This window comes from Cherax quadricarinatus, chromosome 88, assembly GCF_038502225.1.
Source record: "Cherax quadricarinatus isolate ZL_2023a chromosome 88, ASM3850222v1, whole genome shotgun sequence".
NCBI lineage: Eukaryota > Metazoa > Arthropoda > Malacostraca > Decapoda > Parastacidae > Cherax > Cherax quadricarinatus.
In genome coordinates this window covers 11,588,820-11,616,319 of record NC_091379.1, presented here as the reverse complement: position 1 = coordinate 11,616,319, position 27,500 = coordinate 11,588,820, and the positions used below count along the sequence as shown (strand labels likewise).

Sequence of the window (27,500 nt, the reverse complement as noted above, 5' to 3'; positions counted from 1 at the left end):
TGAAGGAAGATTCTGACACTGTTCATCACTGAAGGAAGATTCTGACACTGTTCATCACTGAAGGAAGATTTTGACACTGTTCAACACTGAAGGAAGATTTTGACACTGTTCATCACTGAAGGAAGATTTTGACACTGTTCAACACTAAAGGAAGATTTTGACACTGTTCATCACTGAAGGAAGATTTTGACACTGTTCATCTCTGAAGGAAGATTTTGACACTGTTCATCACTGAAGGAAGATTTTGACACTGTTCATCACTGAAGGAAGATTTTGACACTGTTCATCACTGAAGGAAGATTTTGACACTGTTCATCACTGAAGGAAGATTTTGACACTGTTCAACACTGAAGGAAGATTTTGACACTGTTCATCACTGAAGGAAGATTTTGACACTGTTCATCTCTGAAGGAAGATTTTGACACTGTTCATCACTGAAGGAAGATTTTGACACTGTTCATCACTGAAGGAAGATTTTGACACTGTTCATCACTGAAGGAAGATTTTGACACTGTTCATCACTGAAGGAAGATTTTGACACTGTTCATCACTGAAGGAAGATTTTGACACTGTTCATCACTGAAGGAAGATTTTGACACTGTTCATCACTGAAGGAAGATTTTGACACTGTTCATCACTGAAGGAAGATTCTGACACTGTTCATCACTGAAGGAAGATTCTGACACTGTTCTTCACTGAAGGAAGATTTTGACACTGTTCATCACTGAAGGAAGATTCTGACACTGTTCAACACTGAAGGAAGAATTTGACACTGTTCAACACTGAAGGAAGATTCTGACACTGTTCATCTCTGAAGGAAGAATTTGACACTGTTCATCACTGAAGAAAGATTCTGACACTGTTCATCACTGAAGAAAGATTCTGACACTGTTCAACACTGAAGAAAGATTCTGACACTGTTCATCACTGAAGGAAGATTCTGACACTGTTCAACACTGAAGGAAGATTCTGACACTGTTCATCACTGAAGAAAGATTCTGACACTGTTCAACACTGAAGGAAGATTCTGACACTGTTCATCACTGAAGGAAGATTTTGACACTGTTCATCTCTGAAGGAAGATTTTGACACTGTTCATCACTGAAGGAAGATTTTGACACTGTTCATCACTGAAGGAAGATTTTGACACTGTTCATCACTGAAGGAAGATTTTGACACTGTTCATCACTGAAGGAAGATTTTGACACTGTTCAACACTGAAGGAAGATTTTGACACTGTTCATCACTGAAGGAAGATTTTGACACTGTTCATCTCTGAAGGAAGATTTTGACACTGTTCATCACTGAAGGAAGATTTTGACACTGTTCATCACTGAAGGAAGATTTTGACACTGTTCATCACTGAAGGAAGATTTTGACACTGTTCATCACTGAAGGAAGATTTTGACACTGTTCATCACTGAAGGAAGATTCTGACACTGTTCATCACTGAAGGAAGAATTTGACACTGTTCATCACTGAAGGAAGAATTTGACACTGTTCATCACGTAAATGAACAAGAATAATTCAAAGATGTAATCGTAAATGTATTCAGATTTTATTCGGTAAAAGAGCATATAACTCTCTCGTGAACTTTGAAGAGGATATAGTGTTTTTTTCAGTAACAATAAGAATTCACCGATGCTCTTTGGAGCATTTAGGTTGTTCCTTCAGTAGTGGAACAAGAGGCCTTTATTTGTGCTCTTAGAGATGGATTGTTCTTTCAGTAGTGGAACAAGAGGCCTTTATTTGTGCTCTTAGAGATGGATTGTTCTTTCAGTAGTGGAACAAGAGGCCTTTATTTGTGCTCTTAGAGATGGATTGTTCTTTCAGTAGTGGAACAAGAGGCCTTTATTTGTGCTCTTAGAGATGGATTGTTCTTTCAGTAGTGGAACAAGAGGCCTTTATTTGTGCTCTTAGAGATGGATTGTTCTTTCAGTAGTGGAACAAGAGGCCTTTATTTGTGCTCTTAGAGATGGATTGTTCTTTCAGTAGTGGAACAAGAGGCCTTTATTTGTGCTCTTAGAGATGGATTGTTCTTTCAGTAGTGGAACAAGAGGCCTTTATTTGTGCTCTTAGAGATGGATTGTTCCTTCAGTAGTGGAACAAGAGGCCTTTATTTGTGCTCTTAGAGATGGATTGTTCCTTCAGTAGTGGAACAAGAGGCCTTTATTTGTGCTCTTAGAGATGGATTGTTCTTTCAGTAGTGGAACAAGAGGCCTTTATTTGTGCTCTTAGAGAAGGATTGTTCTTTCAGTAGTGGAACAAGAGGCCTTTATTTGTGCTCTTAGAGATGGATTGTTCCTTCAGTAATGTGTGTGATAAATGGTTTAAAAAACCCGACAAGTTGAAGATTGAGACAAGTATGCAACATATGGGAATCTTTATTGAGGAAACGTTTCGCCACACAGTGGCTTCATTAGTCCAATACAAAGTAGAAAGGTGTAAGGAGAGGAGGAGTTTGAGGTAATCAGTCTTTCAGCCTGGAGTCGATGTGTTCAGTCCATCAGTCTTGTATAAAGTACAGCATAGGGCCGAAGACGTGGCTTATATACTGTAGTCAGGTGAGGCGAAGCAGGAGGAGGCGGGGGTTATAGTGGTACCATCCACTAGTCGAAGTAGCTCCTTCAGTAGTGGAACAAGAGTCCTTCACTCATGCTTTTAGAGAAGGATATAAATTGTCCTCTCACCAACGGAATAGGATACCTTCACTCGTGCTATTAGAGGATATAGATTGTTCCTTCAGGAATGGAACGGGATGCCTTCACTCGTGCTATTAGAGGATATAGATTGTTCCTTCAGGAACGGAACGGGATACCTTCACTCGTGCTCCTGGAGACGTTCTCAGACATTGTTTCTGCAGCAGCGTCTGCCGCGAACGGACTAAGAAATCGTTCAGATAATGTGGGTGATAAGAGCAGCAGCGATGCCATCGTGGACGTCAGCCCTGGTGCCAGAGTGATGGCTGAGGATATTGAGCGAAGCGATGCTCCCTACGGCTGCCAGGAATCTCTATAGGAACAGTGCCAGGAGTCCTCCCTCAACCTTAATTCATTTAATGGCACCTATTTTTCACTGCTTGTAACCCCATCTATTTTTTTTTTAGTTATTTGTATATTATCGGCAAAGTTTTCTCCGTTTTGTTTGTCTTTCGTGTTTAACGTCTTCAAAATAGGCGCCTTGATGCTAATCAAGGGCACCTGATTTTGCTCATATTTTGGCTAAATATCCATTATTTTAGAGTAAAAATGCCTAATCTAATTAATTTAACGAAATTTTTATACGATTTAAAGAAAATATAAAATATTTAAGCCTTCAGAAAAAAATTTGATGAAATTAGATTTTATTGCATCTATGGAATTAGGGACAGCTTCTTATTTCTTGGATCAAGTTGGAGTAACCTGATTAGCCCAGGCTATTAAACTCATTCTTGAACATGATAAGGAAGGTATGCTACCAATTATTGATGTTCCATGCACGTCACCCAACAGACTCTCTTTCAGACTGCGCAAAATCCACAAATAGAGATGTCACTCATTTGAACGCAGCACGACACTCGTACCATAAAAGGTGTGATCACTGAGTTTGACCTCGGAACTTGCTGTGTCTTCAGTCCCAAAATTCTTAAAAGAAAAATCCTTAACATATCCCGTGCCTTCACACGTTTACACTTCCCTCACTACTTTACACAAGACTGCAAACGCAGAGCTACGAATACACTCGACTCTTCTAACAGCATCCCCAACGAGAGACTTAGGGTCTTTTATCAACCTGGAGGAGAAAAAGGTTAACCACACTACGCAAGCCCTTCCTTAGCTATCATGGACACGTCTTCCATCAGATAAATCACTAGGAAGAAAGATACCTCTGACACACGCATCAGTAAAATGGCATACGGACGATGCAACAAGATCTTCGTGTGAGAAACGGATAGGAATATTTCTACACGTGTTAAAAAACACGAAAATGAGACGACACAGATGTAAAGAGGGCCATCTCATGCACTGGAACAACGCTGGAATGATTTACAGGAATTTACTGGAATGGTTTACAGGAATCGTCTTGGAAGCAACATCCTTAACTGCTGCTTCCAAGACGAAAGACAGATGCCTTCATATGACTATCAGTAACTTTCATTTTACACTTGATATCCTATGCTTTCTCATTTTCTCGTGTCATTTGTAATGACCAATATTCCTGGAGTGAATTATGTCCAGTGAAGATGTTCTAAGAGGCACTGTCATCCATAATTTGAGAAAGATCTATGAAGAACGAAACTTTGTCCGAATGAAAGCTTGATATGCAACTTGTCCCAATAAAAGCTTGGTATGCAACCTGACCCAATAAAAGCTTGCTCTGCAATCTCTCCCAATAAAAGCTTGTCCTGACGCGTTTTTCTTCACTACTCTTGGCACTACACGTTTTGCATCAAAAAATATTTATAACTGAAATTCAAGGTAAAGAAAGATGAGAAACTCGGCCATAAATGTTGACAACCCACCGTCAGTAACAAATGAAAAACAGAAGAATCTGACAGTATGAAGGAGAAACTACTAAATATTCTAGAATCGGTATAAAATCATTTTAATGGATGTTTTAATACAAATATATGAGCCATTAACATGTAAAGCTGAGGTGGAAACCAAGGGATTAAGTAAATTCTAATCATTATTTTATTTTCGTTCTTGGTTAAGTCAAAAGTCTTTCTTGACTCACGAAATTGTAATGACACGATTGCAAATAAACCATTCCACGGGTAGGGATAGAACCCGCGGTCCAAGAGTCATAAAACTCCAGACCGACGCGTTAACCACTGGGTCAGCTGGCCCAGTGGTTAACACGTCGGTTTTCCAGGCTCCGCGTTAGCCAGTCTTCCAGGCCACTGGGCTAGCTGGCTCAGTGGCTTGAAAAACCGACAAGTTGATAATTGAGACACTAAATGAGACACATTGTCAGACTCAGCAACATCTTGGGATCTTGATTCAATGAATTCTTCACACTTGTCTAGTGTATATAACCTCGTCACCGCCCGTCACGAATACTTTAATTCCTATATACACTGAAAGATATACACCTCTGTGAAAGATATATACCTCTGTGAGAGATATATACCTCTGTGAGAGATATATATGGTCAGTGGTCAGTCGTCACGTGAGGTCACAGACCCTGAGCTGCTTTGGGGATTAGCGTGGACGGTTAGAAAGCATGGCTTGCTTCTGCAGTGTTTTAAAAATTGAGGTTGGAGAGTTGAAGGAGGAGGTCTTGCTTCTCCAGGAGGAGATTAGGAGGCTGAAGGTCCACCTCAATGGGTCTGGGAGAGAGTGTGAGGTGGCTGGAGTTGTGGGGAATGAGGCTTCTAGCAGTGAGGTGCAGTCTGTCTCTCGCTGTGAGGAGGCTGTAGTTGGGGAGGTAGCAACGGCTACCAGCAGTGAGGTGCAGCCCAGCACCTGCTACAAGTGGCGAGTGGTTCACAGTAATGGGAGGCGCATCAGAGTAAGGAAAGTTAAGAGTGAAGATCTGAAGGTAGGAAATCGCTTCTCTGTTCTTCAGGATGAATGTACTTCAGTGGCCAGTGAAGGTAAGGGTACTACTGCCCCTGCTAATGGAGGTAAGCGCATTCTTGTGGTTGCTGACTCTCAGGTAAGATATATTGACCGTGCTTTTTGTAATAGGAATAAGAAGATGAGAGATAGAGTGTGCTTCCCTGGAGCTGGTGTTGGGGACATAGTCAACAGGCTGGATAATATCATGTCAGGTAATGGGAACAAGCCCATTATCTGTCTCAGTGCTGGTGGAAATGATATTGGGAAGGGTAGGAGAGAAGAGCTGCTAGATAAGTACAGGTCAGCTATAGATTTCATTAAGTCTAAGGGAGGGATCCCAATCATATGTAGCATCTTGCCTAGAAGGGGAGTAGGAAATGAATGGTTGTCTAGGGCAATTGGTGTAAATTTCTGGCTAGACAGATACTGCAAGGAACTTGCAACCCCATTCATTGACAACTGGAACAACTTTTATGGCAAACATGATATGTATGCAAGGGATGGGGTACATCTCTCTGGGGCAGGGGTGGTAGCACTTGCAGACTCGATTGAGAAGGCCATTGGTGAAATGCCTATGATTTTAAACTGATGGAAGATAGAGGTATGGGTGTGTGTGGGAAACAAGCAGGTTGCAACACTATGGTTGGAAACAGTAAATGTATAAAAGGCATTCAGCATGAAGTTATAAATAAAGACAATAGATCAGGTCAGCAAACAAAGGGGGACAGCAGAGGGCAGCAAGGGACTAGCTCCCTTAAGGTTTACTATACTAATAGCAGGAGTGTAAGAAATAAGATAGATGAGCTAAGATTAATTGCAAGTGCAGGAAACATAGATATTATTGCTATAACAGAGACCTGGCTCAATCTGAAAGATAGAGAGATGCCCTCTGAATGTCACATACAAGGCTATAAATTATTCCACACTGACAGGGTCAACAGGAAAGGTGGTGGAGTAGCGATGTATGTCAGAGACAATTTAAATTGTTGTGTTAGACAAGATATTAAATTAGAAGCGTCAGCCACTGAATCTGTTTGGTTACAGCTTCTCGAGGGCCGAGAAAAACTAATTTTGGGTGTGATTTACAGGGCCCCAAATCTTGATAGGGAGTGCAGTAAACTTCTATGGGACGAAATTCGTAAGGCATCTACATACGAAAATGTTGTGCTAATGGGAGATTTCAACTATAGACAGATTGACTGGAGCAATTTGACAGGAAATTTAGTCAGGTGACTTTCTTGATACGATCCAGGATTGTTTTTTAAAACAGTTTGTGACAGAGCCTACTAGGGGAAATAACCTCATTGACTTGGTTCTTGCCAGTAGGGAAACACTAATTAATAATCTTGAGGTTAATGATGAGCTTGGGGAAAGTGATCACAAATCACTCAGTTTTAATATATCATGGAATTCCCCTAATAATGGCAATCAAGTCTCCGTCCCTGACTTTCGCTTGGCTGATTTCATAGGACTGAAAAATTACTTAGGTGGGCTGAACTGGAATGACCTGACTAAGGGTCAGGTAGGTGGTGATGGTTGCCGATATGATGCTTTCCAGGGCATAGTTCTAGCTGCTCAGTCAAATTATGTTCCAAATAGGGAAATCAGATCAAACAAAAATGATCCTAAATGGATGAACAATAGATTAAAATATCTGATTGGTCAAAAGAGAGGCATATATAGGCAAATCAAAAGAGGTGAGGGGCAATTAAGAAATCGATATATTCAGTTAAAGAGAGAAATAAAAAAGGGAATTAGAAAAGCAAAAAGAGATTATGAGGTTAAAGTTGCAAGAGAATCGAAGACTAACCCAAAAGGATTCCTTCAGGTATACAGAAGTAAGATCAGGGACAAGATAGGCCCACTCAAAAGTTCCTCGGGTCAGCTCACTGACAGTGATAAGGAAATGTGTAGAATTTTTAACACATACTTCCTCTCAGTTTTTACACAGGAGGATACCAGCGATATTCCAGTAATGATAAATTATGTAGAACAGGACGATAATAAACTGTGCACGATTAGGGTCACAAGTGACATGGTCCTTAGGCAAACAGATAAATTAAAACCTAACAAATCCCCAGGCCCTGATGAACTGTATGCAAGGGTTCTAAAGGAATGTAAAGAGGAGCTTAGCACACCTTTGGCTAATCTTTTCAACATATCACTACAAACTGGCATGGTGCCAGATAAGTGGAAAATGGCAAATGTGATACCTATTTTCAAAACAGGTGACAGGTCCTTAGCTTCGAACTATAGACCAATAAGCCTAACCTCCATAGTGGGAAAATTTATGGAATCAATAATTGCCGAGGCAGTTCGTAGCCACCTTGAAAAGCATAAATTAATCAACGAATCTCAGCATGGTTTTACAAAGGGGCGTTCCTGCCTTACGAATTTATTAACTTTTTTCACTAAGGTATTTGAGGAGGTAGATCATGGTAATGAATATGATATTGTGTATATGGACTTCAGTAAGGCTTTTGACAGGGTCCCACATCAGAGACTATTGAGGAAAATTAAAACACATGGAATAGGAGGAGAAATTTTTTCCTGGATAGAGGCATGGTTGACAAATAGGCAGCAGAGAGTTTGCATAAATGGGGAGAAATCAGAGTGGGGAAGCGTTACGAGCGGTGTTCCACAGGGGTCAGTGTTGGGCCCCCTGCTGTTCACAATCTACATAAACGACATAGATGAGGGCATAAAGAGCGACATCGGCAAGTTTGCCGATGACACCAAAATAGGCCGTCGAATTCATTCTGACGAGGACATTCGAGCACTCCAGGAAGATTTGAATAGACTGATGCAGTGGTCGGAGAAGTGGCAGATGCAGTTTAATATAGACAAATGCAAAGTTCTAAATGTTGGACAGGACAATAACCATGCCACCTATAAACTAAATAATGTAGATCTTAATATTACGGATTGCGAAAAAGATTTAGGAGTTCTGGTTAGCAGTAATCTGAAACCAAGACAACAGTGCATAAGTGTTCGCAATAAAGCTAATAGAATCCTTGGCTTCATATCAAGAAGCATAAATAATAGGAGTCCTCAGGTTGTTCTTCAACTCTATACATCCTTGGTTAGGCCTCATTTAGATTATGCTGCACAGTTTTGGTCACCGTATTACAGGATGGATATAAATTCTCTGGAAAATGTACAAAGGAGGATGACAAAGTTGATCCCATGTATCAGAAACCTTCCCTATGAGGATAGACTAAGGGCCCTGAATCTGCACTCTCTAGAAAGACGTAGAATTAACGGGGATATGATTGAGGTGTATAAATGGAAGACAGGAATAAATAAAGGGGATGTAAATAGTGTGCTGAAAATATCTAGCCTAGACAGGACTCGCAGCAATGGTTTTAAGTTGGAAAAATTCAGATTCAGGAAGGATACAGGAAAGTACTGGTTTGGTAATAGAGTTGTGGATGAGTGGAACAAACTCCCGAGTACAGTTATAGAGGCCAGAACGTTGTGTAGCTTTAAAAATAGGTTGGATAAATACATGAGTAGATGTGGGTGGGTGTGAGTTAGACCTGATAGCTTGTGCTACCAGGTCGGTTGCCGTGTTCCTCCCTTAAGTCAATGTGACCTGACCTGACTAGGTTGGGTGCATTGGCTTAAGCCGGTAGGAGACTTGGACCTGCCTTGCATGGGCCAGTAGGCCTTCTGCAGTGTTCCTTCGTTCTTATGTTCTTATGTTCTTATATATACCTCTGTGAAAGATATATACCTCTGTGAGAGATATATACCTCTGTGAGAGATATATACCTCTGTGAGAGATATATACCTCTGTGAGAGATATATACCTCTGTGAGAGATATATACCTCTGTGAAAGATATATACCTCTGTGAGAGATATATACCTCTGTGAGAGATATATACCTCTGTGAGAGATATATACCTCTGTGAAAGATATATACCTCTGTGAGAGATATATACCTCTGTGAAAGATATATACCTCTGTGAGAGATATATACCTCTGTGAAAGATATATACCTCTGTGAGAGATATATACCTCTGTGAGAGATATATACCTCTGTGAGAGATATATAACTCTGTGAGAGATATATACCTCTGTGAGGGATATATACCTCTGTGAAAGATATATACCTCTGTGAGAGATATATACCTCTGTGAGAGATATATACCTCTGTGAGAGATATATACCTCTGTGAGAGATATATACCTCTGTGAGGGATATATACCTCTGTGAGAGATATATACCTCTGTGAAAGATATATACCTCTGTGAAAGATATATACCTCTGTGAGAGATATATACCTCTGTGAAAGATATATACCTCTGTGAAAGATATATACCTCTGTGAAAGATATATACCTCTGTGAGAGATATATACCTCTGTGAAAGATATATACCTCTGTGAGAGATATATACCTCTGTGAAAGATATATACCTCTGTGAGAGATATATACCTCTGTGAGAGATATATACCTCTGTGAAAGATATATACCTCTGTGAGAGATATATACCTCTGTGAGAGATATATACCTCTGTGAGAGATATATACCTCTGTGAGAGGTATATACCTCTGTGAGAGGTATACACCGCACAGTATATCTGTTCTTCCTTATTTATACGAGTCTTACCTGGAGTTTACCAGGAGAGAGTTTCGGGGATCAACGCCCCCGCGGCTCGGTCTGAGACCAGGCCTCTCGGTCTGATCAACCAGGCTGTTACTACTGTCCGCACGCAAGCGCGGTTGATCAGGTACTGACTTTAGGTGCCTGTCCAGCTCCTTCTTAAAGACAGCCAGGGGTCTATTGGTAATCTCTCTTATGTATGCTGGGAGGCAGTTGAACAGTCTTGGACCCAGGACACTTATTGTGTTGTCTCTCAATGTACTCGTTGCCTTGAGTCGTTTGAATATTTACTTCGTTTTTCTTAATGAAGTATTCAATTATATTCTTGTTCTTGATATTACTTTCCCAGAGTGTTTCGTTATTTTCCCAGATTACTTAATTACCTTTCCAGATTATTTGGTTTCCTTTCCAGATTTTTTTGCAAAGGTCGTTATGGCAGAACCTCAGTGCGTATGTTGCTTAACCTGACGCCAAGTTGGTGTTATAAACCACGGAACGGCGGAGAACTAAATCCATGGACAGTGAGCCGTATAAACCACTGGTTTGTTTGTAGTCGTGTTATTACGATTTCGTAAATCGTGGTGTAATAATCTGAATAATTAGGTATCCCCGAAGGGATACCTTTATGAGGTTGACTTTTTTTTATTTTCTTCCTGCAACTTTTCCATTTTATTTCGTTCAGAGATCGAGAACGTCTCATCCAATCAAATTTTCAACACAAGTGTGCGGTAACGAGGACCAAATTCTTGGAGCAATTGGCATGTTTACGAGAACTATAACGAAGGTTTTTAAACCATTTCACAGGCCCTCGAGACCGCGGGGGCGTTGACCCCCAAAACCCTCTCTAGACACTCCAGATATCCTGGAATGACTGAGATAACTCCTAAAATCGTCATTTAAATAAAAAAGTGCCAAAAAATCTATGCCTTTGGAGAGTCAAATCCAAAAGTGTCGGTGTAGCTTTAACCTTTGTATGTGTAAATTAAAGCGAAACTGTTATTTCCCTTAAATTACTTTAAATAATTTTCACTTTAAACCATACCATGGGCGGGATTGAACCCGCGGTCAGAGAGTCTCAAAACTCCAGACCGTCGCGTTAGCCACTAGACCAGCTAGCCACAATAAGATTCATCCAACTAGGTATATTTCTACACCATAGGAAGGTTAGCACAGGCACCACTGTGACCACAAATGCAAGTTTTTACAGACAAATCTCCAGCTAGCGTGGCCGTGACGAACTCTAGCTCAAGTCCCTTCAATGCCGCAGGTTCAATCCCGCCCGTGGTATGGTTTGTTTGCAATCGTGTCATTACGATTTCGTGAGTCATTTTCACTTTATCTTTCCTGAACGAATTTAGAAGAGATAAACTGGACAGTACATGTTGAGTTACGTTTGAGTTCAGGCATATTCATTGACACGCAGATAAACGGCACATATGAGAGAGAAACTCTGGATGACGTTTCGGTCCGACTTGGGCCTATGTGCTGGTTATCTGTGTAATGTTCCTGCCACGGTATTGTGCCTTTGTGTTCTTTTTAATCTTTGCTCAATCGGTAAAACGGTAAAATAACCTTTAATCCTTGCTAAGCTCAGCTTATTTACAAGCTTACAGCTGTTATTCTACCTTGGCTCATTTACAAGCTTAGGCTGTTATTCTACCTAGGCTCATTTACGAGCTTAGGCTGTTATTCTACCTAGGCTCATTTACAAGCTTAGGCTGTTAATCTACATTGGCTCATTTACAAGCTTAGGCTGTTATTCTACCTAGGCTCATTTACAAGCTTAGGTTGTTATTCTACCTAGGCTCATTTACAAGCTTAGGCTGTTATTCTACCTAGGCTCATTTACAAGCTTAGGCTGTTATTCTACCTAGGCTCATTTACAAGCTTAGGCTGTTATTCTACCTAGGCTCATTTACAAGCTTAGGCTGTTATTCTACCTAGGCTCATTTACGAGCTTAGGCTGTTATTCTACCTAGGCTCATTTACGAGCTTAGGCTGTTATTCTACCTAGGCTCATTTACAAGCTTAGGCTGTTATTCTACCTAGGCTCATTTACAAGCTTAGGCTGTTATTCTACCTAGGCTCATTTACAAGCTTAGGCTGTTATTCTACCTAGGCTCATTTACGAGCTTAGGCTGTTATTCTACCTAGGCTCATTTACGAGCTTAGGCTGTTATTCTACCTAGGCTCATTTACGAGCTTAGGCTGTTATTCTACCTAGGCTCATTTACAAGCTTAGGCTGTTATTCTACCTAGGCTCATTACAGCTGTTATTCTACCTTGGCTCATTTACAAGCTTAGGCTGTTATTCTACCTAGGCTCATTTACAAGCTTAGGTTGTTATTCTACCTAGGCTCATTTACAAGCTTAGGTTGTTATTCTACCTAGGCTCATTTACAAGCTTAGGCTGTTATTCCACCTAGGCTCATTTACGAGCTTAGGCTGTTATTCTACCTTGGCTCATTTACGAGCTTAGGCTGTTATTCCACCTAGGCTCATTTACAAGCTTAGGCTGTTATTCTACCTAGGCTCATTTACAAGCTTAGGTTGTTATTCTACCTAGGCTCATTTACAAGCTTAGGTTGTTATTCTACCTAGGCTCATTTACAAGCTTAGGCTGTTATTCCACCTAGGCTCATTTACAAGCTTAGGCTGTTATTCCACCTAGGCTCATTTACGAGCTTAGGCTGTTATTCTACCTTGGCTCATTTACGAGCTTAGGCTGTTATTCTACCTAGGCTCATTTACAAGCTTAGGCTGTTATTCTACCTAGGCTTATTTAAAAGTTTAGAGCTGTTATTCTACCTCGGCTTATGTACAAGCTTACAGGTGTTATTCTACCTGGGCTGTTTATTCAGTAGAATTAGGTGCGTATTGAACATATACCAAATCCCTAGACTGGTGAAAACAAATGAAATCTCTGGTTAATAGCTGGGAAATATGTACCGGGAACAGCGTCCTGCCTTGGAAGCAGGTGTAAGCACGTTACACTTACTTGCATTACCATGTCCACCCATGCCGAGGATTGAACCCCGGACACTCAATGTGTGTGGCGAGTGTGTTGCTAACCAAGCCACGGGACTCCCTTGTTACACTTACACAAAATGTGGGACGTAGAAAATCATACACACGTAGTATGAAGAACATACACGATCATTCACAAGTATTTTAATTAACACATACACACACACAGTGTAAGGGTCAAATAAACTCTAGTGTACTAGCAAGTTTTATTGAAAACATTGTAATTTGCAACATGTCAATAAATTATCTGTGTAGTATTTACACAATTTTTACACAATTATAAGTCACATACATATAAAAAGTGCACACTTCCACATAGATAAGTTTTAAAAACTTATTAAACGTATAAATATGCAGGTGAGCGCAGCAGCAGTACTGGGAAGATGTTCAGAACTGTCCGTAATCACCTCACTACTGTCCGAAACCAAACTCGGCCTCTTATTGCTAGGAGCGCGGAGCTCCTTGGTGCTCGTGCTGCATCTGCAGGCAAGTTGGATCGCCCTCTGGCCAGGTGCGAGGTCCACGGGCCTTGCGAGGCCACGTTGACGAGCTGCCGACACAATCTAAACCCCGCATCTCCACCATTGGTTCGTCACTACGGAAAGAGGTGGTCATGTCCTGTCCATCATAGAACGTTCCGCCATAGTAGTCAACGACCTGAGCATGAGGGTGGTGCTGTAGGGGCGTGCAGGGAGGCAGGGTGCCTCCCTGGAGGTGCTCGGCAGCAGATAACACCGTCACCAGAGGGCGCCGCCATCATACTCGGAGTTCCTCGTACGGTGGTATCTTGCCTCTGGGTGGAGCCGGCACGTGCGCAGGAAGTAGCGGCTGCGATTCTGCAGGCATCAGCCGAGGCGGTGGCGGTGGCCGAGGCATCGTCACTTGTTTATGTTGCAACTGATACTGTTGCTGCTGTAACTGATGCTGGTGCTGCAGCTGCTGTTGATGCTGTAACTGCTGTTGATGTAGCTGCTGCTGCAGTTGCTGTTGGTGTTGTAAATGCTGTTGATGCTGCTGCTGTTGATGTTGTTGCTGTTGCTGCTGTTGTTGCTGTTGTTGCTGCTGCTGTTGCGGCTGGCCACCTACAAGAGTAGCGCTGCCGTTTGGTATAGTAGGTGGAGCTACAGCGATACAGTGCCCACCCGCCTCGCGACTGACGGGTGTGTCAGCGAAGGCGGGCGGACACTCAGATATATGCGTAAAGGGCTGAGTGTGTGTCAAGGGTGAGAGAGGAGCTTTGAGCGAGGATGTCGCTGTTAAAGGCGACTTCGTCACCTCCAAGTTTATAGTTGACCCTAATATAGGACCCGAAGCTGAACTAATGGCTGCCATCTGCTGTTCGCTGCTGCTTTGGCTGTTCTGCTGACTTTGCTGCTCAGTTTTATCCCCGAGACGCGATCGATCGCGTTGATAATACACACCAGCGAAAATCAAAATGTTTAGGATTAGTAGCGATACTCCGATGGCTATTGTAACCGAGAGGGCGGTAGAATAAGCGATGTAGTCTACCGCCTCGGGCATTGTCGCTTCAGCGTGGATTTTATCGTTCGGCGTCACGTCCGGAAACGGTCGCGGGTCTGAAATGTTTAGTGTGGTTCTCGGCGTGCTGAAGAAGTTAGAAAGAGAGGAAGGTGTGGTAACGAGGAGTTCTGATGTAGTAGTGGTAGAGGGAAGGATGTAGTGTCCAGCCATGTGTTGTAGAGGACGCACCACCCCAGAGTAGAGGTCGTGGTCGTCGTGTTTGGAGAACAAGTGGTGCAACACGGACAGTTCTTGAAGTTGGTCCTCCGGGTTCACGTCTTCCGACTCCGGGTCGCGTAACGTCAGGAACTCCAAATGACCGACCCGCTGGAGTTGTGGGACCAGCCAGGTCCACAGCGCCAGCTGGTGGGCACGATAATGGTCCCTTAACCTCGGTCGAGGACCTGTAACACCACCATACATACAAATTAATAACAATTACAAAATATCAGTTACAAAATAATAATTACAAAATATCAAATGAAAAAAAGAGAGCATTAATTTTTTCGTCACATTTCCACGTTTTCTGAAATACCGTGATCCAGGGAATTAGAGCTAATATTCCTTTCCTAGGATCAAACCTGATTACTCTCCATTCCCCAGTAGCTGTGTGGCCCTTATGATTATAATAATAATTATTATAATACAAATAAAATCTATAAAACGAATAATAATGTAATAATAACAACAGTAATAATAATAATAATAATAATAATAATAATAATAATAATAATAATAATAATGTAATAATAACAACAGTAATAATAACAATAATAATAATAATAATAATAATAATAATAATAATAATAATAATAATAATAATAATTGGTAGACAGCAACCACCCAGGGAAGTACTACCGTCCTGCCAGATAACTGTGAAACAGAAACCTGTAACTGTTTTGCATGATGGTAGGATTGCTGGTGTCTTTTTCTGTCTCATAAACACGCTAGATAACAGGGATATCTTGCTACTCCTACTTACACTTTGGTCACACTTCACAGACACGCACATGCATATATATATTCATACATCTAGGTTTTTCTCCTTTTTCTAAATAGTTCTTGTTCTTCTTTATTTCTTCTATTGTCCATGGGGAAGTGGAAAAGAATCTTTCCTCCGTAAGCCATGCGTGTCGTATGAGGCGACTAAAATGCCGGGAGCAATGGGCTAGTAACCCCTTCTCCTGTAGACATTTACTAAAAAAGAGAAGAAGAAAAACTTTATAAAACTGGGATGCTTAAATGTGCGTGGATGTAGTGCGGATGACAAGAAACAGATGACTGCTGATGTTATGAATGAAAAGAAGTTGGATGTCCTGGCCCTAAGCGAAACAAAGCTGAAGGGGGTAGGGGAGTTTCGGTGGGGGGAAATAAATGGGATTAAATCTGGAGTATCTGAGAGAGTTAGAGCTAAGGAAGGGGTAGCAGTAATGTTGAAGGATCAGTTATGGAAGGAGAAAAGAGAATATGAATGTGTAAATTCAAGGATTATGTGGATTAAAGTAAAGGTTGGATGTGAAAAGTGGGTCATAATAAGCGTGTATGCACCTGGAGAAGAGAGGAATGTAGAGGAGAGAGAGAGAGATTTTGGGAGATGTTAAGTGAAAGTATAGGAACCTTTGAACCAAGTGAGAGAGTAATTGTGGTAGGGGACCTGAATGCTAAAGTAGGAGAAACTTTTAGAGAGGGTGTGGTAGGTAAGTTTGGGGTGCCAGGTGTAAATGATAATGGGAGCCCTTTGATTGAACTTTGTATAGAAAGGGGTTTAGTTATAGGTAATACATATTTTAAGAAAAAGAGGATAAATAAGTATACAAGATATGATGTAGGGAGAAATGACAGTAGTTTGTTGGATTATGTATTAGTAGATAAAAGACTGTTGAGTAGACTTCAGGGTGTACATGTTTATAGAGGGGCCACAGATATATCAGATCACTTTTTAGTTGTAGCTACACTGAGAGTAAAAGGTAGATGGGATACAAGGAGAATAGAAGCATCAGGGAAAAGAGAGGTGAAGGTTTATAAACTAAAAGAGGAGGCAGTTAGGGTAAGATATAAACAGCTTTTGGAGGATAGATGGGCTAATGAGAGCATAGGCAATGGGCTCGAAGAGGTATGGGGTAGGTTTAAAAATGTAGTGTTAGAGTGTTCAGCAGAAGTTTGTGGTTACAGGAAAGTGGGTGCGGGAGGGAAGAGGAGCGATTGGTGGAATGATGATGTAAAGAGAGTAGTAAGGGAGAAAAAGTTAGCATATGAGAAGTTTTTACAAAGTAGAAGTGATGCAAGGTGGGAAGAGTATGTGGAGAAAAAGAGAGAGGTTAAGAGAGTGGTGAAGCAATGTAAAAAGAGAGCAAATGAGAGAGTGGGTGAGATGTTGTCAACAAATTTTGTTGAAAATAAGAAAAAGTTTTGGAGTGAGATTAACAAGTTGAGGAAGCCTAGAGAACAAATGGATTTGTCAGTTAAAAATAGGAGAGGAGAGTTATTATATGGAGAGTTAGAGGTATTGGGAAGATGGAGAGAATATTTTGAGGAATTGTTAAATGTTGATGAAGATAGGGAAGCTGTGATTTCATGTATAGGGCAAGGAGGAATAACATCTTGTAGGAGTGAGGAAGAGCCAGTTGTGAATGTGGGGGAAGTTCGTGAGGCAGTAGGTAAAATGAAAGGGGGTAAGGCAGCTGGGATTGATGGGATGAAGATAGAAATGTTAAAAGCAGGTGAGGATATAGTTTTGGAGTGGTTGGTGCAATTATTTAATAAATGTATGGAAGAGGGTAAGGTACCTAGGGATTGGCAGAGAGCATGCATAGTTCCTTTGTATAAAGGCAAAGGGGACAAAAGAGAGTGCAAAAATTATAGGGGGATAAGTCTGTTGAGTATACCTGGTAAAGTGAATGGTAGAGTTATTATTGAAAGAATTAAGAGTAAGACGGAGAATAGGACAGCAGATGAACAAGGAGGCTTTAGGAAAGGTAAGGGGTGTGTGGACCAGGTGTTTACAGTGAAACATATAAGTGAACAGTATTTAGATAAGGCTAAAGAGGTCTTTGTGGCATTTATGGATTTGGAAAAGGCGTATGACAAGGGTGGATATGGGGGCAATATGGCAGATGTTGCAGGTGTATGGTATAGGAGGTAGGTTACTGAAAGCAGTGAAGAGTTTTTACGAGGATAGTGAGGTTCAAGTTAGAGTATGTAAGAAAGAGGGAGATTATTTCCCAGTAAAAGTAGGCCTTAGACAAGGTTGTATGATGTCACCGTGGTTGTTTAGTATATTTATAGATGGGATAGTAAGAGAGGTAAATGAGAGGGTCTTGGCAAGAGACGTGGAGTTAAAAAATAAAGAATCACACATAAAGTGGGAGTTGTCAAAGTTGCTCTTTGCTGATGACACTGTGCTCTTGGGAGATTCTGAAGAGAAGTTGCAGAGGTTGGTAGATGAATTTGGTAGGGTATGTAAAAGAAGAAAATTAAAAGTGAATACAGGAAAGAGTAAGGTTATGAGGATAACAAAAAAATTAGGTGATGAAAGATTGGATATCAGATTGGAGGGAGAGAGTATGGAGGAGGTGAATGTATTCAGATATTTGGGAGTGGACGTGTCAGCGGATGGGTCTATGAAAGATGAGGTGAATCATAGAACTGATGAGGAGAAAAGGGTGAGCGGTGCTCTTACGAGTCTGTGGAGACAAAGAACTTTGTCTTTGGAGGCAAAGAGGGGAATGTATGAGAGTATAGTTTTACCAACGCTCTTATATGGGTGTGAAGCATGGGTGATGAATGTTGCAGCGAGGAGAAGACTGGAGGCAGTGGAGATGTCATGTCTTAGGGCAATGTGTGGTGTGAATATAATGCAGAGAATTCGTAGTTTGGAAGTTATGAGGAGGTGCGGGATTACCAAAACTTTTGTCCAGAGGGCTGAGGAAGGGTTGTTGAGGTGGTTCGGACATGTAGAGAGAATGGAGCGAAACAGAATGACTTTAAGAGTGTATCAGTCTGTAGTGGAAGGAAGGCGGGGTAGGAGTCGGCCTAGGAAAGGTTGGAGGGAGGGGGTAAAGAAGGTTTTGCGTGCGAGGGGCTTGGACTTCCAGCGGGCATGCGTGAGCGTGTTTGATAGGAGTGAATGGAGACAAATGGTTTTTAATACTTGACGTGCTGTTGGAGTGTGAGCAAAGTAACATTTATGAAGGGGTTCAGGGAAACCGGCAGGCCGGACTTGAGTCCTGGAGATGGGAAGTACAGTGCCTGCATTCTGAAGGAGGGGTGTTAATGTTGCAGTTTAAAAACTGTAGTGTAAAGCACCCTTCTGGCAAGACAGTGATGGAGTGAATGATGGTAAAAGTTTTTCTTTTTCGGGCCACCCTGCCCTGGTGGCCACCCTGCCTTGGTGGCCACCCTGCCTTGGTGGCCACCCTGCCTTGGTGGCCACCCTGCCTTGGTGGCCACCCTGCCTTGGTGGCCACCCTGCCTTGGTGGCCACCCTGCCTTGGTGGCCACCCTGCCTTGGTGGCCACCCTGCCTTGGTGGCCACCCTAACTTGGTGGCCACCCTGCCTTGGTGGCCACCCTGCCTTGGTGGGAACCGGCCAGTGTGATAATAAAAAAATAGAAATAAATAAAATAAGAATGAAAGTAAGAAGAAAGTACTATGAAGTGTGTGGTTTTTCAAAGCTTTTGTTAGACAAGCGCCAACAAAAGCAATGACTGCAACACAAGACAATGGCAGGAATAACAGAGACATGGATAAAAAATTGGTTATAATAATAACTTCAACTTTCAAAATGGGTGGACCAGTAAGCCAGTGGAAGGCCTCGGTTGGGTGACCAAAAGCTTCAGCTGCGGGTCATCATGTGACTGAGACCCGCGTCAGGAAACACTTGTCCTATTTCCTGACAAACCTTACCTAATGACAGTGAGATTTCTTAAGAAAACAGTAAATTAGATGACTCACGAAGTCGTAATGACACGATTGCAGTCAAACCATACCACGTTCTCGTGCATATACAATTTATAATTCAATATTTGTTTTTTAATTTGTTCGGAAATACCTCTAAAAAATATTTTGTCGCAAAAATGCTATTGTGGGAAATTCTGAGAGAAAGAACCACACGCATCTGTCCGCTTCTAATTTCGTCTATAGATTAGTGTACCAAAAGTACATAAAACTTAGCTTAGATAATCATTAGTTCGTAAGCAAATAGTAATTCAAAGAATGAATAATCATAGAAGTGATCTCCTTGTTAATGATGCAACCAAAGTGTAATTACTGTTTGCTGCCCGTCTTGTGGTATAAAAACTATCTTCTCCTTGTTCGCGAAGTGAAGCCAAGTGTGGGACCTCGATAACACTGGTCTTGTACTTAATATAAAGCTACTTACATCTCTCTGGTGGAAATATAAACACAAATGTGTCGGTATTTTATACCATTTATTACACATCTCTCTGGTGTTGAAGGTTCTGTTAATCTGCCAGATCTAGCCATCTCTGGTCCAGGAGAGAGATAAGTAGCCTTGCAAAGTTCTTCATTTTGTTAGAAAGTCATAGATAAGAAGGGGATCAGTCATACCCAGAGTGAATTTTACAGAATGAAACAATTATCCTACCTCAGCGTATTTTTAAACCTGGCTCTCTATAAGGTATGTATTGTGTATATGGACTTCAGTAAGGCTTTTGACAGGGTCCCACATCAGAGACTATTGAGGAAAATTAAAGCACATGGAATAGGAGGAGAAATTTTTTCCTGGATAGAGGCATGGTTGACAAATAGGCAGCAGAGAGTTTGCATAAATGGGGAGAAATCAGAGTGGGGAAGCGTCACGAGCGGTGTTCCACAGGGGTCAGTGTTGGGCCCCCTGCTGTTCACAATCTACATAAACGACATAGATGAGGGCATAAAGAGCGAACAGTTTGCCGATGACACCAAAATAGGCCGTCGAATTCATTCTGACGAGGACATTCGAGCACTCCAGGAAGATTTGAATAGACTGATGCAGTGGTCGGAGAAGTGGCAGATGCAGTTTAATATAGACAAATGCAAAGTTCTAAATGTTGGACAGGACAATAACCATGCCACATATAAACTAAATAATGTAGATCTTAATATTACGGATTGCGAAAAAGATTTAGGAGTTCTGGTTAGCAGTAAGTGTTCGCAATAAAGCTAATAGAATCCTTGGCTTCATATCAAGAAGCATAAATAATAGGAGTCCTCAGGTTGTTCTTCAACTCTATACATCCTTGGTTAGGCCTCATTTAGATTATGCTGCACAGTTTTGGTCACCGTATTACAGAATGGATATAAATTCTCTGGAAAATGTACAAAGGAGGATGACAAAGATGATCCCATGTATCAGGGCCCTAAGGGCCCTGAAACTGCACTCTCTAGAAAGACGTAGAATTAGGGGGGATATGATTGAGGTTTATAAGTGGAAGACAGGAATAAATAAAGGGGATGTAAATAGTGTGCTGAAAATATCTAGCCTAGACAGGACTCGCAGCAATGGTTTTAAGTTGGAAAAATTCAGATTCAGGAAGGATATAGGAAAGTACTGGTTTGGTAATAGAGTTATGGATGAGTGGAACAAACTCCCAAGTACCGTTATAGAGGCCAGAACGTTGTGTAGCTTTAAAAATAGGTTGGATAAATACATGAGTAGATGTGGGTGGGTGTGAGTTAGACCTGATAGCTTGTGCTAACAGGTCGGTTGCCGTGTTCCTCCCTTAAGTCAATGTGACCTGACCTGTCTAGGTTGGGTGCATTGGCTTAAGCCGGTAGGAGACTTGGACCTGCCTCGCATGGGCCAGTAGGCCTTCTGCAGTGTTCCTTCGTTCTTATGTTCTTATGTTCTTATGTTAGCAACCCCTGGAGTGCCACCCACAACAGTTTGCTAACACTTGGGTACTTACTGCCAGGTGAACAAGGACAGCAGGTATAAAGAAATTTTTATTATTTTTATTATTAATACGTCGGCTGATTCTCACCAAGGCAGGGTGGCCCGAAAAAAGAAAAAATTTCATCATCATTCACTCCATCACTGTCTTGCCAGAGGGGTGTTTTACACTACAGTTATAAAACTGCAACATTAACACCCCTCCTTCAGAGTGTAAAGATATATGTTCAAGTTTTCCACCCATGCCCTTGGTTGCCTCGTTTCCAAGATTTCCCACTTGATTCTTCATGGATATTGCTGAATCTTATTTCACTCCTATGATATCCCCTTCAATGCCAGGCTTTAACACTCTGATTCATTCTTACCACAGCTCCAATGTTAACATCAAGCCACCTAGAGACCATCATTTGTTTTCTAATACCTGAGCTAAACCTGTAATCGTTTTCTCCAGGCAGATAACATCTACAGACAGGTGATTGGTGTATAACATCATACAGACAGGTGATTTGTGTATCTGAAAGCAGCTGGTATTTCGTATCTTGTTTAAGTAAATGTTAGACTAGTCATTTTCATAGGAATGGGATTCTAGGATCAGAAATGATTGCTCAAATAGAGGTTTAACTATACTGGATCAGGTGCACTTGAAGGTAGTCACTAAGGAGTCCTTGATGCCACTGTCAATGACAAGTATTACTACTCAGTTTTCTTAGATATATCTAGTGACTGGGTCCATCTAGTGGGAGGTTTAGCAGAGTTCAGCTGGAGGGTGACCTTTACCAAAGTGATATTGATGGTCACAAAGAACCGAGTGACAGTCAAAATCTCTGACACTTGCCCTGGGAATGTATCGAGCATTTTGCCACTGATCAGTAGTTGCTGATAGCTTTTGTCTTTTTCCACGAAGAAGATCACTTACTCTGAGGCTGAGTTGATAGATTTGAGTCAGAGGCGATGCTAGCTGGTCAGCACATCTAATCATTAACCTTGAGTGACCTTGGTCCCTCTGGTCAGAGCATGTAGCCTTGTCTTGAACCTGGGATTTAGGATGGACATGTATCTCATCATAACACCTTGAACACAGTACCTGCGGCTAGCAATGAAGGTTTGCTAACTGGGTTAGGGAGTGGTGGAGACAGTCTTATTCTGTCGATTCAGAGATGGAACAATTTTATCATGCGAATCTCCCCCTCGATCGCTGATTAAGGACCACAAAGTTTTAGGGACAGCAATGCCTGATGTAAATGTCCTTTGTTATGTGTCTACCACCTATTTGGAGTTCTGAAGTTTTACCAATCACTAGCCTAGAGGTCAATCCCCGCCCACATCGTACTTTGATTTTTTCATCTAGAAATGACCCAGTATTGGACTTTCCCCAATCACCGACACGGTTACTGTACTTCATCCAGACCTTGTGATTAGTAATGGCGACCTCACATCTCGGCAACAATAGCTATATCAAGTCTTAACTGAAGACTTCATTACATACTACCGATGCAAGATGCATTTGTGCTGGAGATGAAGGATGCTCAAGGTTCGAGCCAAAGGCTGGTCAGTTTCCTTTTCCCTACAGCCAGGTTGTCCAAGATGATTGGTCACTTAGTTCTGTTAGTATACATGAACCAATGTAAGCAAGAAATTTGCTTGTAATTGTGCCTTTATGTAGATAACTCACTGCTAGGCCGAGGGAGGAATCAAATATATGAATTGGGAAGTCAAAAGTACTTTCGCAATTTCTCACGATTATATTGTACACACACACACACACACACACACACACACACACACACTCACACACATGTATATGTGTACGTATCTGTCTGAGTGTGAATATGTATGTGTACATGGTATATTTGAATTTTCTAGCAGTTATTCTAATTATTGAAAGTACTTACTAATTTCTAAATATTTTTGGTATACAGGATCGTATTTGTCCCATATAAGGTTCTTGAAGCGGTACTTCTCCTTGACGTCAATATACATATCTTGCTCGGCCCGGAAGTTGGGGTTCCTGTGGGAGACGGTAGGTTAACGAGATTAACTTGAGGTCAGATTAGCATGATGTCAGATTAACATGAGGTCAGATTAGTATGAGGTCAGATTAACTTGAGGTCAGATTAGCATGAGGTCAGATTAACTTGAGGTCAGATTAGCATGAGGTCAGATTAGCATGAGGTCAGATTAGCATGAGGTCAGATTAGCATGAGGTCAGATTAACTTGAGGTCAGATTAGCATGAGGTCAGATTAACTTGAGGTCAGATTAGCATGAGGTCAGATTAGCATGAGGTCAGATTAGCATGAGGTCAGATTAACATGAGGTCAGATTAACATGAGGTCAGATTAACATAAGGTCAGATTAACATGAGGTCAGATTAATGTGAGGTCAGATTAGCATGAGGTCAGATTAACATGAGGTCAGATTAATGTGAGGTCAGATTAACATGAGGTCAGATTAACATGAGGTCAGATTAGCATGAGGTCAGATTAACTTGAGGTCAGATTAACTTGAGGTCAGATTAACTTGAGGTCAGATTAGCATGAGGTCAGATTAACATAAGGTCAGATTAACATGAGGTCAGATTAACATGAGGTCAGATTAACATGAGGTCAGATTAACATGAGGTCAGATTAACATGAGGTCAGATTGTACACGAGAATCCTCATAAGATGTCAGGTTAAAAGTACAGATATACTCACTAGATGAGAGAAAGTCAGGTCATAGATGAGGGAAAGTCAGGTCAAATTACAAATATTCTCGTAAGATGTTGGAAGAAAGGCTCAGGACACATCAGAGAATGTGGACATCCACATTAGATGAGGGGGAAAGTCAGGTCATAGATGAGGGGAAAGTCAGGTCATAGATGAGGGGAAAGTCAGGTCATAGATGAGGGGAAAGTCAGGTCATAGATGAGGGGAAAGTCAGGTCATAGATGAGGGGAAAGTCAGGTTATAGATGAGGGAAAGTCAGGTCATAGATGAGGGAAAGTCAGGTCATAGATGAGGGAAAGTCAGGTCATAGATGAGGGGAAAGTCAGGTCATAGATGAGGGGAAAGTCAGGTCATAGATGAGGGGAAAGTCAGGTCATAGATGAGGGGAAAGTCAGGTCATAGATGAGGGGAAGTCAGGTCATAGATGAGGGGAAAGTCAGGTCATAGATGAGGGAAAGTCAGGTCATAGATGAGGGAAAGTCAGGTCATGTTGGAGATTATGAATTTACAAATTAAATGAGGGGAGATCAGGTCATGTGAGTCAGCTTGACTGTACACATTTGATAACGTAAATATTTTAGCAAGTATCCGCACTTAAGATGTGCAATATTAAATGTGAAATTCACTTAGAATGGCTTATTCCTGTGAAGCTCTAAACTCATGTGGGTCATTCAGGGTGAGGAGCAGTGCAGATTCGATCCTCTGTTCGCCATCTGCATTTTCTCTCTCTGTATGTTTTATTTATTGTAACTTTAGAGTACTGAAGATGACAGCAATTGAAACTTAACAGTGAAAAGGAAAGGGAAAAATGCACCGTTTTTCACGAAGAGCTAAACCCGTGGGAATTCGATGCAAAGAATCCTGGGGTTCGATTCTCCTCCCGCTAATCGTTGTCAGGTGTCTGAAAAAGTCTGGCTGTTGGGTTATTATATGAAACTGAAGAGTTTATCCTAGTTTATCTTCATAATCTGTTCTTCCTATTAAATAATAAAAGTCACAACTAACCTACACTTTCGACTGTTAACTTTAAGCGTCGTTTCGGTCCATCGGAAACCATTATCGAGACAGCTGTGACTTGGAAATGGTCGAGGATGAACTGAAACGTCGTGTGAAGTGTTCTATCCACTGGACCACAAAGTCTGAAACACCAGGCGCTCAGCAGAACTAAGCGTGTTTCCCTGATGCGAGAACATAGGTAGTCGTGAATCCTCAGACACTAATTCAACCTCATCCTGTTTCGGGTACCAACCTTCACGATCAGTCTATATATTAATGAAATCACGAAACAAGTGATGAGAGAGAGAGTTATCGTAAACCACCATCCACTTACCCAGCCTTGGCGAAGTTAGCAAGGTAGGTTAACATAGCCTCGGCCACCATACGGTCCTGGTGGGTCCAGTTACCGGAGAACACACCCAGCTCCCCCACCAGTGGGGCGCCAAACACGAAGGGCAGCTCATCACCGTGCACCGCCCCCTTCACCGCCTGCAGCAGGTACAATACAGTGATAATGCAGCGAAATGATAATGATCTTACGTATAATGATAATTATCTTAAATTTAATGGCTATCTTAAGTATAACCCTAGCGAGATAGAGGTACTGGGAAGATATTAGGAATATTTTGAAGAGATGTTAAATGCTGACCAGAAAAGATAATGATTCACTCATTGGGCAGGGAGGTATAACATCCTATAGGAGCGAGGAGAGGTGTGAGGCCGTGGTTACTGTGTTAGGGTGAGGGGAGGTCACCAACTGGGATAGATGGGATCAAGACAGAAATGTTATAGGCAGGTGGGGATCTTGTGCTGGAGTGAATGGTACATTCACCATATGCATGAAAGGGAAAAAGGTACCTAAGGATTAGCAGAGAGCATACAAAGTTCTTTTGTATAGGGGAAAGGGGATAAAAGAGGGTAAGAATTATAGAGAAATAGCCTAGTTGAGTGTACCGGCTAAAGTTATGGTAGTTATTAGTAAAAGAATTAAGAGTATGAGGAAGAGTAGTGGATATAAAGACCAACCTTCTCCTAATACACATTCACCCTAGTAAAAACATGTTGCCTATTAATTTTTAAACAAGATGTGATAGCAGAATGCATGAAATTCAAAAATATTACAAGAAGCAGAATACTCACGTAAGGATTGTCTGATTGCTTCGCAGTGTGGTCAAAAACATAGAAAAATTGGTTTTTGTCTCCTATGCGAATATTGTTAGCGGTGTTGATTAGGGGAGCTACGTAGCGGGCATCACTTAGGGCGTCTAGCGTAGCGTCTCTGGTTGCTGTTGGGTGTGCGTTGGGACGCTCCCAGTCCGTGTATTCATTCACTACCGAGATGTACACTTCATTGAGGTGGTAATCGTAAGAGTTACGAACTAGAGTGCGGAATATTCGGTCCCGATGCTCCAAGTCGAAGCCGTTTTCGATCTCATTATTAGTGAAGACGTTGAATGAGTCGTGCGGCACCACTCCGAACATTAGGTCATATTCTCGACTTACTTCATCCGCTCTTTTTCTGAGTTCTCTGCGAAAGTCATTCTTAATCACGATACCGTCAACGCTGGGTCCGAACGCGTACAAGAACTGTGGAGCCGCAATGTGTACCGCCTGTAGCTCTTCCAAAGGCTTCTCCTTGAGGCAGTTCACCATTTGATCTAGTTCCTCATTCGAAGGTTGAAACTCTGGATCGTGTAGACTTATTCCAGCTGGTAAATTAGCAGTACAGTTGAGAGCTCGCCCGAACTGTAGGGCATAGTGAGTAGGCGTGCCCACTGTAGCCCAAGGGCTCAGGGCAGACCCAGACATGAGGACCGCTCGGTGAAACAGCCCTGGAACCACGGCCGCTGAAGCCATCAAGAAATGTATACAAGCAGCTCCAGTGCCATGACCCAGCAGGGTGACACTGCCCGGGTCGCCACCAAAGGCTCCGATATTTTCTTGCACCCAGTGAAGGGCTGCAATCTGGTCCATGATGCCGTGGTTTGTTACGTGGCCTCTACCACTAGGGTGAGCATTGTTGTTCAGGAACCCTGAAACATTAAATACCTCTTTAATATACATATGTATATATATATATATATATATATATATATATATATATATATATATATATATATATATATATATATTTTTTTTTTTTTTTTTCAACAAGTCGGCCGTCTCCCACCGAGGCAGGGTGACCCAAAAAATAAAGAAAATCCCCA

The 27,500-nt window shown here is 41.7% G+C and overlaps 1 protein-coding gene across 2 annotated transcripts in view; it reads right to left on the bottom strand.

The window, feature by feature from the left end:
* Window positions 1–13,369: 13,369 nt before the first annotated feature.
* Window positions 13,370–27,500, bottom strand: part of LOC128698460 (neuroligin-1-like) — a 328,336-nt gene continuing 314,205 nt past the window's right edge. For both annotated transcript variants that reach the window (XM_070103983.1, XM_070103984.1), the window contains exons 4-7: window positions 26,434–27,326; window positions 25,628–25,782; window positions 23,483–23,598; window positions 13,370–15,102 (exon numbers count right to left, since the gene is read on the bottom strand). In XM_070103983.1, the coding sequence (XP_069960084.1) occupies window positions 13,934–15,102; window positions 23,483–23,598; window positions 25,628–25,782; window positions 26,434–27,326 (2,333 nt within the window). In that variant the 3' untranslated portion in view covers window positions 13,370–13,933. The remainder of the gene's footprint in view (window positions 15,103–23,482; window positions 23,599–25,627; window positions 25,783–26,433; window positions 27,327–27,500) is intronic.